Source organism: Caenorhabditis remanei, chromosome II (assembly GCF_010183535.1).
Source record: "Caenorhabditis remanei strain PX506 chromosome II, whole genome shotgun sequence".
Classification (NCBI taxonomy): Eukaryota; Metazoa; Nematoda; class Chromadorea; order Rhabditida; family Rhabditidae; genus Caenorhabditis; species Caenorhabditis remanei.
The window spans coordinates 4,630,541-4,645,619 of NC_071329.1; the positions used below are offsets into that span (position 1 = coordinate 4,630,541).

Sequence of the window (15,079 nt, forward strand, 5' to 3'; positions counted from 1 at the left end):
AACCAGTGATTTCTACAGTAAACCTGATTACTGTATCCATCGGTTTTTGTGAAATCACTCTGTCCTCTGATTACCTGTACGCCATTTTGTTTTATTCCGTGCTCACCAGAGTTCCATAAAATTCCGACTTCCGTCTTCATGCAACTCTAGTGCTCACTACTCACTGCTAGGGTACAGTACCGCTCAAAAGTATATTAAGTTTTGGTTTTTTCACTTGAAAACGTCCGACTTTGAGAGTGTGTCATGGTAATACTTATTGTTCCATCAAGAATATTTTTAATGGATTATACAGATCAAGTCTAGAACTCCATTTTTGTAGTTGACAACTTTTTTGTACGGACACTCCCTAGAGAGTTACGGTCATTTTAAAGGGACAGCTCAAAAATCACTCTATATTGCCCTGAAATTGGTCAATACTTTGCCGATTCGTAACTCTCTAGGGGTTGTCCGTACAAAAAAGTTGTCAACTACAAAAATGAAGCTCTACTTTTGATCTATTTGATCCATAAAAATTTTATTTTACGGGGGCCATCAGGGCTACCGTAACACAGTCTCAAAGTTGGTCATTTTTGTATATCTTACTGCACGGTACTGTACGTGTCGATTGCTTGAATTTGTCACTGATTCCAGTGGAGCGCAATTGTAGTCACCTGAAATCGATTCTGCACTAACATAAGCTTGATCAATTTCTCATTCCATTTCCCCTAGAGTTTGCCCAATTTTTGTCCAGCAAACCTTCCTCTTCCTCAAATAAAAACACAACAATCAGGAGGAGCACGCGGTCGTGGTCGAAGTTCCAGAGGCTCTACTGGAAACCAATCATCTCGATTCACTAATAAAAAATTTAAGGACCAAACATAATTCTAAGGACCAAAAATAATTCTAAAGACCAAAAATTATTTTAAGGACCAAAATAACCGACAAGAGCCAAGTTTTCTTGGTGTGACAATCAGAATTTTAATGGAACACGGTCAAAGTTGGCCATTTTCCACTGAAAACAGCCAAAGTTGATACCTTTTTGTCCGGTACTGTAGATATTAGCAGCCCATCCTTTCTTACAACTGCGCCCCGTCGCAAACGAGAGATTATCGAGCCAGATTTTTACAGTTTTCGACCAATTCTCGCTATTTTTCAAAATAATTCACATCAAAAAAACTTTTGAAAGAGAGCGAGTCTGTGTCAGCGCAGAAATAAACTCTATGTCTCTCTCGTCGGTAGCCTCTCGTTTGCGGTGGAGCGCAGATGTAATAAAAATGGTTCGCCAATAGCTCCAAAGGTTTTAGGTCAATAGCGTCAAGTTTTCTTCGAATTTCAGAATTTCAAAGATCATTTAGAGCAAAAAAGCGTTGCCGGAATCAAAAACTGGTTTGACTCCTAAAACTATTTTGATGGAAATAACTTTCAGATTGGACGGTTATATGGTGAGTTCGCAATATAATGTGCCCATCATTCTCACTTACTTCATTTTTAAGTGTGTCATCAACAATGGCTTCAAAAAACTTTTCGAACCCCGCTACCATCCCAGCGTGTCGGATATGCTGACCGACGAAGAACAGAATTCGATGATAATGAAAATAATTTATTTAAAATTGTAAAAACTTACTCCTAGTAGTTCTTCATATTCTATTTTTATGGTACTTTTTTTGATGAATAAATATAAACTTCAAAGATTTAGAAAAAAATATGTGAAGTAGGAATTGAACAAGCAAAGATAAAGGAAGAATGATGACAAATAAAAGAGGACGATGATAGCTTTGTCACTTCAGCTATCATACGGAAAACTCGAATTTGAGCATTGAGAAACTGAAGAAGAAGAATCATATGTGTCCCAGTGTGTGCTTACCGATAATCACTTTCCAATTTAGCGGTAGATCTGGTTGAAATTTACCGGTAATTAACCGACATTTCGCAACCAGACATTTCGCACCCGTCTCAAAATGTACGCTTGCGAAATGTCCAATCTTGAAAAGTCCGGTTGCGAAATGTCCGGTTTCGTGTGCAAGACAAAACTTCATATTTACCGGTAATAACCAGTAAATTTTTACCGAAATTGTACCGGAAAATTACTGGAAAATTTACCAGTAAATTTTCTCCAGCTAACTTGCGAATTGGGGTTATAATCAGTTTTAGGGTCTTTGACAATAAAATAAGGCCAAATCGTCTTCAAAAAAAATTCATACTGTCTTCCGTTTTTTGCCACTTTATTCATTCCCCCTTCCGCCTTCCACTGTCCGCCGAAAATTTTTTTACTCCGCTTATCACTTTTATCCTTCTGCGCTCCGCCCAAAAATGTTTTATTTTGCTTTCCACCTTCCACCATTTCAAAAACTACAGTACCGCTCAAAAGGTTATCAACGCTGTTTTCAACGGAAAAATACCAACTTGGACAGTGTATTACGAGTCACTTGACCGTTCAACAAACTCAATTTTGCATGGGCTCAAAAGAGCAAAAATAGCACATCATTTTTGTAGTTGATCTTTTTTGTAGGGACACTATAAAATATCATATATCTTCTTCTCCAGCTATTTCGTTCAAAACGAAAATCCTTTCATCACCAGGAGAATAACCCTTTAGTTTAACACCCCTCTCCGACCCCTCTGACACCACCGAACAACTGCCATCGACTCCACAAGCCCCGCCCACTCTAAGCTCTGTCTCTCAACTTTTCCATATCATTTTCATTTTGTAATGTGTTCCCTGAACTAATAACGGAATTTGGTTCGACTTTATTTAAATATGATTGATTTTTATTGAATTCTAATTTTTTATTTATTCATCTAGTATATTCTCTTGTATTCTATTATTAGTTATTATTCTAATTATTTCTTATTTTTGAGAAATGTCTTTGGGTTAAAAAGTAAGTTTTTCAAATTAAAAAAGGGGTTTAGCGTTAAAGTACCATAGAGCGCATTTACATTCTGAATTTTTTCGAAAAAAAAGTGCGACGGTGACTAAGCATTTTCATAATAGAAACAGCTGTTCTCAAATTGCTAGTTGAGAGTGAGGGAGCCAGTGATGTAAAGTGAACTCATTTATTGGAGAAAAAGTTTGAGATTGGAAGAAACTGATTGAGAAATTCGAGAGGACTAGGAAAAATTGAGGAGAAAAAATTTAATGGGGATGAATGCAAAATTCCTATGATATGATATTATCCCAAAACTTCTAAAAAAATTATTCCCAAGAAACGAGTTTTCAGCCGGAAAATTATCGAATTACCAAAATAGTCAGTGCTGGCCGAAATTTGTCGTTTGGTATTTCTAGGCCAGGGTTTTTGTATTAAAAAAAAGAAATTCATCGTTTTATCAATATTTATAGGTTGGCGACGTTGAAACAAGCTAAAATTAAATAAACCAGACGGGAAGAACTTTCCGTGGCCTAGAAAAAAACACTAACACAAAAATTTCGACCAGCACTGACCACTCTGGAATTTTGAGCATTTTGGCTCGGAGTTTTTATCATTGGTGTGTTCGATTAAGATACTGTAATTATCATATTTTTACAGGTCAATTGGAGGGCGCACAGTTTATTTTTAAAGGGAGAATTAGAAAAGTTAAAGTTAGGAAAATTGGGATTATTGATAATGAAAAAAAACGTTTTTGGAGTTCAATTTCAAAAGTTTCATATATTTTTCTGAATTTTAACCAATTTCAAATAAAGTTTAGAATATTTATCACAGAATTTATCGCTTTTCCTGATTTGAAAAATATTCAGTCAATTTTCCGAACCGCTTGATATTTAGAGGGTGTCAATCTATTTCAAGTAAATAGGTAACTAGAAATGATACTCCCACTTATATTACTGACCTTTACTGAATTGATTGAATATGAGTAAATGCGCTTTAGTGATAACTTCATTGAAATTTTGAATATATTCAGTACATGGCAAAGAAAGCCAATGCCAAAAAACTTATTCAATATTTTCAGATGGCTCCGACCTCCAATCCCCTCGAGAAGAAAATGGAAGGGGACTTGAAAGAACTGCCGTACCCGTGAGGAAACGGACTTTATGCTGTCGGATGCAGCCAGAAATACCTGGAATGCGTCAACGTAAGCTTTAATTTTAAATCTGAAAAAAATCAATATAATTTCAATAATTTCAGAATGTGGAGTACGTGCAGAGCTGTCCGGAAGGGCTCACTTTCGATCGTCTCATGTCTCGATGTGAGCGTCGTTCCAACAAAAAGGTAAGATTGTTTTTTTCAAAAACTTGAGTTAGTGGATACATCAAAATTAATTTCAGATGAGTCAGCTCTCTCTGCCAACCCTCAAAAGGAAATGTGGCCAGGCATGCACTGAAGTTAAGAAGAAGTGAGTTTTTAATTAAAAACATAAGAATTTGTAACTGCGCTCTACCGAACTCCTTTCTAGCTCTCTAGGAAATATGTTCTGTAGAGCGTGGTTGCTAAAAATTTTTTTAAAGTTTTAACTTTTTTCAAAATGTTTTTAACTTTCAGTGTGCTTGCATGATGCGACTACTATCAGTGCTCGAACGGGATCAAAGGAAAAAAGAGAAAGTGAGTTTTATTATTTTGAAAACTTATTTCAAATATAGGAATTATTATATTTTCAGATGCCCATACAATCAAGTCCGTGGATTTGGAGAAGAATTATTGTTTAATTATTCAATTAATTTTTATCTCATTTTTTTAAAAGAGTTATAATAAATTAGTAGTTGTTTTTAAAACATGTGTTCGGTTTTCCTTTCAGATAAACAGAGTAATGAAAAGATGAAAATGGTACGATGTAGATTTACGAGGCTAGTGTAGGTTTACGAGGTCAGTGTAGATTTACGCGGTCGGTGTAGGCGGAGTTACTACGGTAACTGTAGATTTGAAGGCTTTGTGTGAACTCACTTAGGGACTTGTGAATTAACAAAGTTTCTGTATATTTACGAGGTTCGTGTAGATTTACGAGGATAATATAGATTTACAGAATTCTGTGTTGATTTAGGAAAAGTTTTTGTAGATTTACGAGGTTTGTGTAGATTTACAAAACGTTTTGTAGATTTACGGAGTTATTATTGGGTTCACAAAGCTGATGTAGACTTACGTACACTTTTAAGTTCTCTTGAAAGAGGGAGACATCTCCCGGTGCCATTTCAAAGAAATTCGAAAGTATCATTTCAAAATATATTTAAAAAACGTAAACATATTTGAGGAATCCATAAATTTATGTATTTGCCACCTATCTTTCCCACCAATCGTTCTTTCTTGATTGACGCAATTGGTTAAACCTTTGAGCAAATCGGTGCTTTACAATAGATGTGTTACAGTATACCTTTGTAACGTGAGAGATTAGTCAGAAGTATGGGGGTACACCTAGGACCATACTTGTCACGGGCCGGGCCGGGCCGGGCCGAAATCAGGAAAAATCTCGGCCCGGCCCGGCCCGCTCGGCCCGTTTTGAAACATTTTTTCAAAACATTTTGAGTTTTTGAACTTTTTTTGGAAATTTTTTGAAATTTTTTGAAAAAAGTATAGTTTTCGAATAAACATTTAAAATTGAATCAAAATGTGAATATGTAATGATAATGTAAGCATTTTTACTGTTTTTTTTTCAAAAAATTTCAAAAAAAAAATTGGTAAAAATGGGTACCCATTTTTGAATCCGGGCCGCCGGGCCGGGCCGGGCCAAGAGAAATTTCGGCTCGGCCCGGGCCGACGGGCCGAGCCGGGCCGGCCCGATTTTTGACAAGTATGCCTAGGACCATTTTAATTTCACATGCATCACTCTCTCACTCTCTCGTCGGTTAGACGGTTTCTCTGCGCTCTCTCACTCTCTCGCCTGTCTGCGTCTCTTCCTTATCACCCTCTCTCGTTTCTCAGCACCCTCCTCTATTTCCATACTCTCTCACATGGCTCCCTCTCAAGCTCTGTGGCTCCCTCCTAAGGCAACGATTTCTCTGAAATTATTAAATTACTTATTTCGTTAATTACTTATTCTGTTAACTACTTTAAAAAACGAATATTTTCGAAACTACACTATATCCGTCAGATCGTTTCGAGACCCAAGTTTCAGAGCATACGGTATCTCTGAAAAAATGCGTCGCGCCCGGCGTCCGCGACTTCCGCTTAATTGATATTTTCAAAATCTGTTTTCAAATTTCTTCTTTTTCAAATTTCTTCTTTCTTCTAAAATTTTCTAAGAGGTGTCCTTGTGTTTACTGAGAAATGACTAATGCAAAACGCCTGTGTCTCGTACTCCCTCTACTAAAAGACCTTACTTGACTTTTTCGCCATTTCTACCTTCTTTCTTGAAAGCGTCTGGTTGCTTTAAAAAAATAATGTATATATTTGCTTTTTATTGAATTCTAATATTATTTTTTATTCGACTGTCTACTGAATGACGGTCCCTATGCATATTTGCTTTTTATTAAATTAGGTTCGTTTGCCGATGACCCGATGATCGGTGACATGACTGGCGAAGAGGTTCGAGAGAGGGACCGTATGAGACTTGCCGAACTGAAGGATAGTGGATATCCTGTGGAGGTCGTTTGGGAGTGTGATGTGGACACGGAGCTCCGAAACAACCCGGAAATGGCGGATTTTTTTGCCAATCATAAAGTTTCCGTAAGTTTTCAAACTTTAAAAATAAAACAAAATATTATCTTAGGGGATCCTTCGAATGGAGAGAGCCTTGGTTGGTGGTCGGACAGAGGTTTTTAGACTGATTGTCGATGATAAGAGAAAAATTATGAACTTCAACGACGTCATCAGGTATATTTTCCACCTTCTTTATCATAAAATCGTATTTTTTCTTCAGTCTATACCCATCCGTGATGAAGTATTGTCGATTCCCCGTCGGACCACCAAGAGATGTTCCAGCAACAGATATCAAAGTCCCAATGACTGCACCTAAGGATCTGACATTCTCCGGATTCATGTTGTGCAGGGTTTTGGCGCCTGATCATCTTCGACTTCCACTTATTGACGACAAATCCTGTGGAAAGTTGGTTTTTGGACTCTGCAAAAGTAAGTATTTTCTTCAAGTTCCCCAAAATTACATTTTTCTTCAGTCTGTATGAGAGAGGAGAACCAAGAAGATTGTCAACACACTGACGATGAAAGGTCATTCACGGGTGTGTACACAACCGTTGAACTCCATAAAGCTCTGGGTTTGGGTTACAAAATTTTGGAAGTTTTCCATGTAAGTTGATTTACATTTATTTCTAAACAAAAATTAAATTTATAGGCCATCGAACACAAATATTGGGTGGGAAACGACCTCCAGGGAAAAGGAGGACTCTTCACCTCTTATAGATGATGGTGCTGAAAATTGTAAGTTTTTAAATTAAAAACAAATATGAAAAACTTTATTACAGCATGCCAGTGGATGGCCAGGAAGTGTCGTGACCGAAGAAGAGAAGGAAGCTTTCATTAAAGGGTACCGTGACAAAAATAAACTTGGTTTTGTGGGTTCAGAAAATGTCCAATAATTAGCTCAATCTCTTTGATTTGACATGTGACTTGATCCAGAGTGTCTCCGCGGCATCAAACGTAGCAACAGTCGGACTCTTGTTTCCATTGAACAAATGAGGATGTTGTCTGAACTAATGTTCAAAATCGAGACAATGTCCGTCGTTTCACTTGGCGATTCATGCTGAAACAATGAAATGATAAAAGTTGCTTATAATTGACAGGAATCAAACTCACTCTCCAGAAATTGGTTTGCGTTCCATTTTGAAGGATGAGCATTGTTGTCTTGATCATGACCTTCTGCACAATTTCGTTCATTTCGGCGGTATGTAGTGATATCCACGACAAATCTGAAAAAACAAATTTTGAAAAATTTGATGAAAAACTAGTTGGGCCTGTGCAAAGTTCTATTACATCCCCCAATAAACATAACTTAGACTAAATGCCACTAGAGCGCATTTGCATCGTAACTTATTAGCACTAACGATAGCTTAACCCATCCCGAGACTTAAAACTCAATGTACTCACCTTTCAATCACTCAACTCCAATTGAAACAAGAAATAAATAATAGCAAAAGTTAGAATTCCATAAAAATCAATAAAGCTTGGGGGCGAACTCTCAGTCACGGAGTGTTCTTATTTCCTCCATCCAAGACATGGTGTCTCGAAGGAAGGAATGAATGGTAGACGATACTGTCTCTTCTCTAGTTGGGTTTGCGGACCGCCCATCGTCCAGGGCAAACAACAAGACAGCTGCGCTTTATTCTTTTTAAGAGACAGATATAGCTCATGGGAAAGAATAATGTTGAGAGAAGTGATGGTGAAAATTAATGTGTTGTGCATTGGACAATAAGATTAGATAGGTTGACAGAATTGCATTGTAAATTTACACAGCCGACAAGTAAATTCACACAAATTAGGTGTTCTTATGTTAATCTCTGCAATTACCAAGTTACACCCTTGCAAGTATAGGTCCTGGTGAAAAAATGTCAAGTGAAGAGTAAGAAATGATGAATAGTGTGTGCATGGGAATAGGAGATTAGATATATTGGCAGGGCTGTTTCGTAAGTTTACACAAACACTAATAACCATAAAGTAACCAGAAATACGCATAAAGACCGGAGAAAATTTGAGAAAATCGCATTTCAAAATGCGTTCTGAATTCGAATATATTAATCCTTTTGTGCAGAAAAATTTCAGAAATTAGTTTTTGGAATTAAATAAATAAAATTCAAATCTGCGCGAAAAAAGCTTTTAGAATAAAAGAAACACAAAAACAAAAAGTTCGGCCACTCAGCACTGAACAATTTGGAAATTTAAGTATTTTCGGTCTGAAAATTCGTGGCTTTGGAAGATTTTCAGGGTTTTTTATCATTAACATAGGAATGTCCATAATTTTTTTTTCCTGAGAAAATCCTGAGGAATCAAACGTGAGGAAAAATTGTTCAAAGCTTCTTTTATTTTTAGACTGTGTGCACACCAGTTGTGTACAACGTTATATGATCGCCTAGAAAAGCTGCAGAACACCCAGCCGATCCAGAATTATATAGTACTACATAAGGACTAAATGTATGTATCTTTCGGTTTCGTCTTCAGTAAATTTTTATTAACATAAAATAGATTTTTACTGGATAAAAAAACTTCATTAAGTTACGAAACCATATATATTCTATTGCATGGGGTTGATTCCGATTCATAATAAAAGGGGACATACAATTAAAGGGGTCATGGTAAAAAACAAGTAAAAGTACGTTTGGCTCTTGGGTGAATGAATCAGAAATTTTGGATATTTTACAGTAGGGATAATCTTCAAATTTTTATAAATTAAAAAAAACATATATACAAATAACGATCATTCTTCGATTCCATATCAATTGACTGACTTGTTGAAGAATTCAAAACGACTCCTTTGAACTTTGTCACAATTTTTTCCGGCATATGATGTAGTGTAAATACCTGTAATTGCTAAAGTTTACATGATTTTCTACAGTACCGCTCAAAAGTATTAGTAAAAAATTATGGTTGCTGGTTGTCTCATATTATCGATTCTTGGAGGAGTTATAGATGAAACATCGAGATTCATTTTTGTAGTTAACAACTTTTTGAGGACAAGCAAGCAAGTGAACTTTTGGAGATGTCCACTTTGATGGCCCGTAACTTGACAGTAACTGACCGTACAAAAAAGTTGTCAACTACAAAAATGTAGAACTTAAAATTTCACACACTTTATTATTGGCTCGGCACAGTTCTTACAACTGCGCTCCACCGAAATCCTCTTGAAAAATGTCTTTTTTTCTCTGAGTCTCTCAATTTCGCACACTATTTTCTTCGGTTTCGGTAGGGCTCGATTGTAAGAAGCGTGTCGTGCTAATAATTTGCAGTATTTTGGTTAAATCAAAACCTGTAAACTTATCCGTCTTAGAAAATTGAACAGTCAGTAAGCGGGCGTGGAGTTTAGACATTCTAGCTTCTATGCGTCTCTCATATCTCGGGAAAGCTTGTACAAAAAAATTGTTGCTACATTAATGTAGAGCTCAAAATTTTACTAGTTGACTATAATTTGATAGCATTAATTGCTGGAAAGATAATTGAAGTTGGGGGCTTGGAAAAAGAGGCAGTAGTAGTCAAAAAGTAATCAACTACAAAAATAAATCTTTATCTATAACTCCTACAAAAATTGATAATATGAAATATCCGAATTTGTCACTAAAAACAGGAAAAGCGTCCAACCTTTTGAGCGGCGGAACTGTAAAATTCCACTTACCATTCAAGTAAATGAATATCACAAAAAAAGTTAAATAAATAAAGATTGAATTCCAGAAAAATCAAAAGACGTGGGGTCGAACTCTCAGTCACGGAGTGTTCTCATAGCCTCGAAAAGAGACATAAATGAATATATTTGCGGAATTTTCTTTTCCCTCGCGCGGTAATCGGCACCGCCCATCTTTCGGACAGCCTGTTAAGTGGAGTGACCTTCATGAAGGATAATAGTATCGCGACCAGACACTAGTTTCCGGCATTGGCGGTTCAGTGGTAGAATTCACGCGGACAGAAAAAAAATGGAATATGACCTTCACCTAATAGGCAGTCCAAAAAATGGGCGTTTCCGATTACCGCTCAAAGGAGAAGAAAATTCCGAGAACAATTCATTTATCTCTCCTTTCGAAGCTATGAGAACACTCCGTGACTGAGAGTTCGTCCAAACGTCTTCTGCTTTTTCTGAAATTCAATTCAATCATTTTTCTATTATTTATTCAACTTTTTTCTGATACTTATTTTTTATAATTGGTAAGTCAAAGTGTACAGTACCGTCGCTCAAAAGGTTGATCACTTTTCCTGGTTTTATTGACAAATGATGTTACTTCATATTATGAATTGTGTAGGAGTTATATATAAAGATTTTTTTGCAGCTGACAACATTTTTGTACGGGCACTTACTGTCACGTTCCGGGCCATCAAAATGAATATTTCTGAAATTTTACTAGTTTGCATTAAATTTGGGGGATAAATTGAGTGTTTGTACAAAAAGTTGGCAACTACAAAATTGAAGCTGTATTTCGGTCTCTTCTGCAAATCTTGTCTTTGTGATGGCAGAAACTTTCCGTCGCTTTTTGGACCGGGAATGTCCCCAATGAGAAACCAGAAGTCTTAACGTATAGATTTTCTTACAGGCTACACCGTGTTCATGACATCTGAAGTAGAGACCATAAAAGCAAGAGACCAGTTATACAAGTCACAACTCGCTACAGTTCTGGAGAGAGCATTCACATGACTCCTGTTGGAACTCTGTTGACAGAAACCGCCAAACAGGCTTCCATCAAGATCAACAAAAAAGCCGAGAAATCGCAAAATTGGTAAGTGATATAGAAGCTAGAATGGATAAACGGCATGAACATTTAAACCCACTTGCAGCAACCAACAAGGTGAAAGGACTAGCGGAAACTACATACAGTATCCGCCCAAGAAGGTCAAATACAAACGTTGAATTGAAGACAGACTTCATTCGACCAGCAGGAAACAATCCTCAACTAAGTAGCTGTATTACTGAACCAAAACCTTCCATGGATCATTATAAGCACTTAAAATTACAATTTTAAAAAGTAATATAGCAGAATGGTCAGCATTCTATATGATCTTTAAGCCAACCGTTTTAGAAAATGAAGAATACACAGATGTTGAAAAACACAACATCGTGAGAAATCATCTAGTAAATGAACCCGCTGACTTAATTAGAGCGTACGAGGTATTGCCCTAGAAGTTTGAGAATTCTGCATAACGAACTCCACGCGATAACTAATAGTTTAAGTAAGCATGGTAATGGACCTAATACATTCAATGTTGCATAATCATCGGACAATTGTTTATACTTTATTGCAATGTTATTCCCACAAATAAATATATCTTTCACAAAAAAATGTGTTCATGAATTAGCCAAATATTTCTTAATGTTGATGCCGAGCGGGCAAATCGAGATGTGATGAAAAAATTAGTTTTTAGGGAAGTTTTATTACATATATTTATATAGACAAAAAAAAGTAAGAAAAGGAATACATAACAATGGGGAAAACTAGATACAATCCTTCACGAGATGGACTAGTAAAAAGTATGGAGGAAAATGTGAGAGAATCGGGATAGGAAACAAAATTACCGGGAGAAAAAGAAAGAACGGATTCAGAAAGAAAAAAAAGGAGAAAAATGTGATAATTAACAAAATACTAAAACGGGTGATAGAGGAGTTGAGGAGGGTTTCGAATTTAGATGGGGGAAGGTACATAGTGGGGAACATTGTTGCAGAGGTGTTTCGGGAATCGAAGTGTCTTTTTTGATAGGATCATGCTTGTCTCTGGTGAGACAGATTTGACAAAGGCGTCGTTGTTTGATCAGTTTCATTTTCTCATCTAGTGGAAGATTACATTTGGATGCTTAGTGGGTTTGACCACATTTTAGTGGTGGCTTGCCCAGATGTGTCTCCAAATCCATGTCAACTTGCATTGTCATCAGTTGGAGAAATGGAAAACAATCATTTAAGCTTTTTTTTCAATCCGAAAATGTCTTTCGGTTTTCTGGAAATATGTGAAAAGGTTCATGAACCAGTTTTCAATATTACCCAGAATAGATTATGTTCTAGAGAAATTGTGATGAGAGTAGTGAGAATTAGTCGAGGAATCATGTCAAAAAGAAGGAAAACTGCAGAAAACCAAAAATGACTAGACATTAGTAGGTTCATCAGTAACAGGAGTTTCTGTAGAAATGAATACTTCTTCTGGAGGTATCATCCTCACACATGTTTCAACTAGGGAAATTGTGAGGAGAGTGGGGGGAATTAGTCGAGGAATCATGTCAAAATGAATGAAAGAAACAAATGAAATACGTGATTAGAAAGAATAAATAATTGGATATAAATTTTAAAAGACAAAAGAGGTCAGAGGATAGGAAAAACCTGTTATGTGATAAAAAGGAACATCGGAAAGAGAAAATTGTGAAAACTATCCGAGGGAACATTGATAAGAAGAAATGTGATAAGAGAAATAGATGGATAATGATAGGAAATTCAATATTCCAAACATTCATACACAATCCAACTTACTCACCTTCCATCGGGTCTTCTGTGACAGGCATAGTTGTACGGAATGCCATTTTCCCAAAAACCGGAATCCGGAATAAGGAACCGGAATCAAAATTTCAATTTTCCGGAATCCGGAAACCGGAACCGGAATCAAAATTTCAATTTTCCGGAATCCGGAAACCAGAACCGGAATGACGAATAAACCCGGAATTCCGGAATTTCGGAATCCGGAATCCGGAATGATTCAATACATTTGCAAGGCCAAGTCATTTTTTCGAGTGTTTTTAATGATATATGAAGTTTAAAACTACTTTTTAGGATCAAAACCGAAAAAGAAGTACTATAGTTGTCTTTAAAACTCAAAAAAAATTTTAAAATTTAAACTTCAGGATTCCGGAAAAAAAATTCAAAAACCGGAATCCGGAATCCGGAATAGGAATGAAAAATTTCATTTTCCGGAATCCGGAATCCGGAACCGGAATGTCAAAAAAACCCGGAATTCCGGAATCCGGAATTTCCGGAATCCGGATTCCGGACAACTATGGTGACAGGTGTACTTGTTACAGGAGTATCTGTCACTGGAGTTCCTGTAGTGACTTTCCTCGGCCCATCTGTCGGGAGATTAGAAGTAGTATTATAGAAGGGATGAATACTTCTTCTGGAGGTATCATCCTCACACATGTTTCAACTATAAAAATTCTGAGGAACGTAGTGAGAATTAGTCGCACAATCATAATTTTTTCAAATCAATACAGTTGATAGAAGATGCATGAGAAGACTAAATGAATGCAGATTTAAAACTCGAAAACAGAAAGTGATATAGATGAGAAAAGACAAAATTAGGTCAGAAAAACCTGCTAAGACGGGAAAGGAAAGGGGATGAACCAGGTACAACAAGATCTCCGCTATCCGGCATTTCTGTCTGTGTGTCGGTTAGCATATCAATTTACTTCGATGCGTGCATAAGACATATGAATGGAACTGACTAGCGTTCCCAGCTCCCCGGCGATGATAAGACATCTGGATACACAGACCTGAAGATATAGTGAGTGTTTCGACAGAGACGCAGAGAGACCATTGATAAGAACTGATAAGAATTTGTAAAGGCAAGAACCTGCTATTCATTTCATACCTATTCACCCATATTGACTCTAATGTGAAACTGAGTCTAAATTGTACATATTTTTTGATTTTTTTAGACTTATAAACTGTTTATAAAACGAGGTAAGCTGAAAAATATTGATATGAATAAAACAAAAATCTGTACACCAGATCGAAAAATATTTCAATATTGAATGTTTTAAGGGGCTCTATCCTTTCCAACTCTCTCCTTCATTGCCATTCTCACCACTCCTCGAGAAATTGTAAGTTTGAAAAAAACTAGCGTTTTCTAATTATTTTTTATAGAACGATGTGGACTCCATTGTATGACATTTTTGGCTTTGCGCTCGGTTCACAATCTATTCTTGTCATAGAGATTCGTAGTAAAGGGATTAGCTACTCATTTAGTGATACTATGCTGCCTAGAGTAAGTTGCATTTCTAGATTCGCATGTGACGACGTGTTTTTTTTAGGTAATTGGATTCATATATAAACACCAACCTTGAAGGACATCGTTCGAGAGTACCCTTCCCCTCCCTCCCTTCTATCTTCAAACACCGCCCAGCAACCACTGATATTCCCTACCAAAATGGCAGAGAACGATTCCATCACCTTTAAAGACATAAAGTCTGCTACAGAAGCTATGCTTCTGATGCTCCCCAAGTACTCAGGAAAAAACCCTACCGAGTTCTTCTCCATTTGGGCGACAAAGTTCGCCCGAGAGGCAAACGACCTCACCTTGGGAAAGAAGCTAGCAGCCTTAGTGCTCCCCAGAATGCTCACTGGAAAGGTATTTTGTCTCTGGAAGAGGACGACAAAACTGACGTCAAAACGGCGTTGGAAAGACTCGCACCTGTTTTAAGGAGTGCTGAAAGCCGAAATAATAATGCATATGTGTGTATATTTATATATGTATATAAACATACGGGTGTATATTTATGTGTACATATATAATTTTTCCTTTTTCCCTGTCTCAACCGTTTGAAAAACGAGCCAA

At 36.8% G+C, this 15,079-nt stretch overlaps 3 protein-coding genes across 3 annotated transcripts; 2 read left to right on the plus strand and 1 right to left on the minus strand.

The window, feature by feature from the left end:
* Positions 1-1,388: 1,388 nt before the first annotated feature.
* GCK72_004530 (uncharacterized protein) lies at positions 1,389-4,618 on the plus strand (the record flags this gene model as incomplete). The annotated part of the gene is made up of 4 exons (XM_053724738.1): positions 1,389-1,421; positions 4,101-4,184; positions 4,455-4,514; positions 4,571-4,618. 4 exons carry the CDS (start codon positions 1,389-1,391, stop codon positions 4,616-4,618), a joined length of 225 nt encoding a protein of 74 aa, XP_053588932.1.
* Positions 4,619-6,401: 1,783 nt separating this feature from the next.
* On the plus strand, positions 6,402-7,263 carry GCK72_004531 (uncharacterized protein; the record flags this gene model as incomplete). The annotated part of the gene is made up of 5 exons (XM_053724739.1): positions 6,402-6,569; positions 6,613-6,716; positions 6,763-6,971; positions 7,016-7,146; positions 7,192-7,263. 5 exons carry the CDS (start codon positions 6,402-6,404, stop codon positions 7,261-7,263), a joined length of 684 nt encoding a protein of 227 aa, XP_053588933.1.
* A 177-nt stretch (positions 7,264-7,440) lies between these two features.
* On the minus strand, positions 7,441-7,733 carry GCK72_004532 (uncharacterized protein; the record flags this gene model as incomplete). Its single annotated transcript, XM_003100978.2, has 2 exons — positions 7,441-7,599; positions 7,653-7,733. 2 exons carry the CDS (start codon positions 7,731-7,733, stop codon positions 7,441-7,443), a joined length of 240 nt encoding a protein of 79 aa, XP_003101026.2.
* Between the last annotated feature and the right edge of the window lie 7,346 nt (positions 7,734-15,079).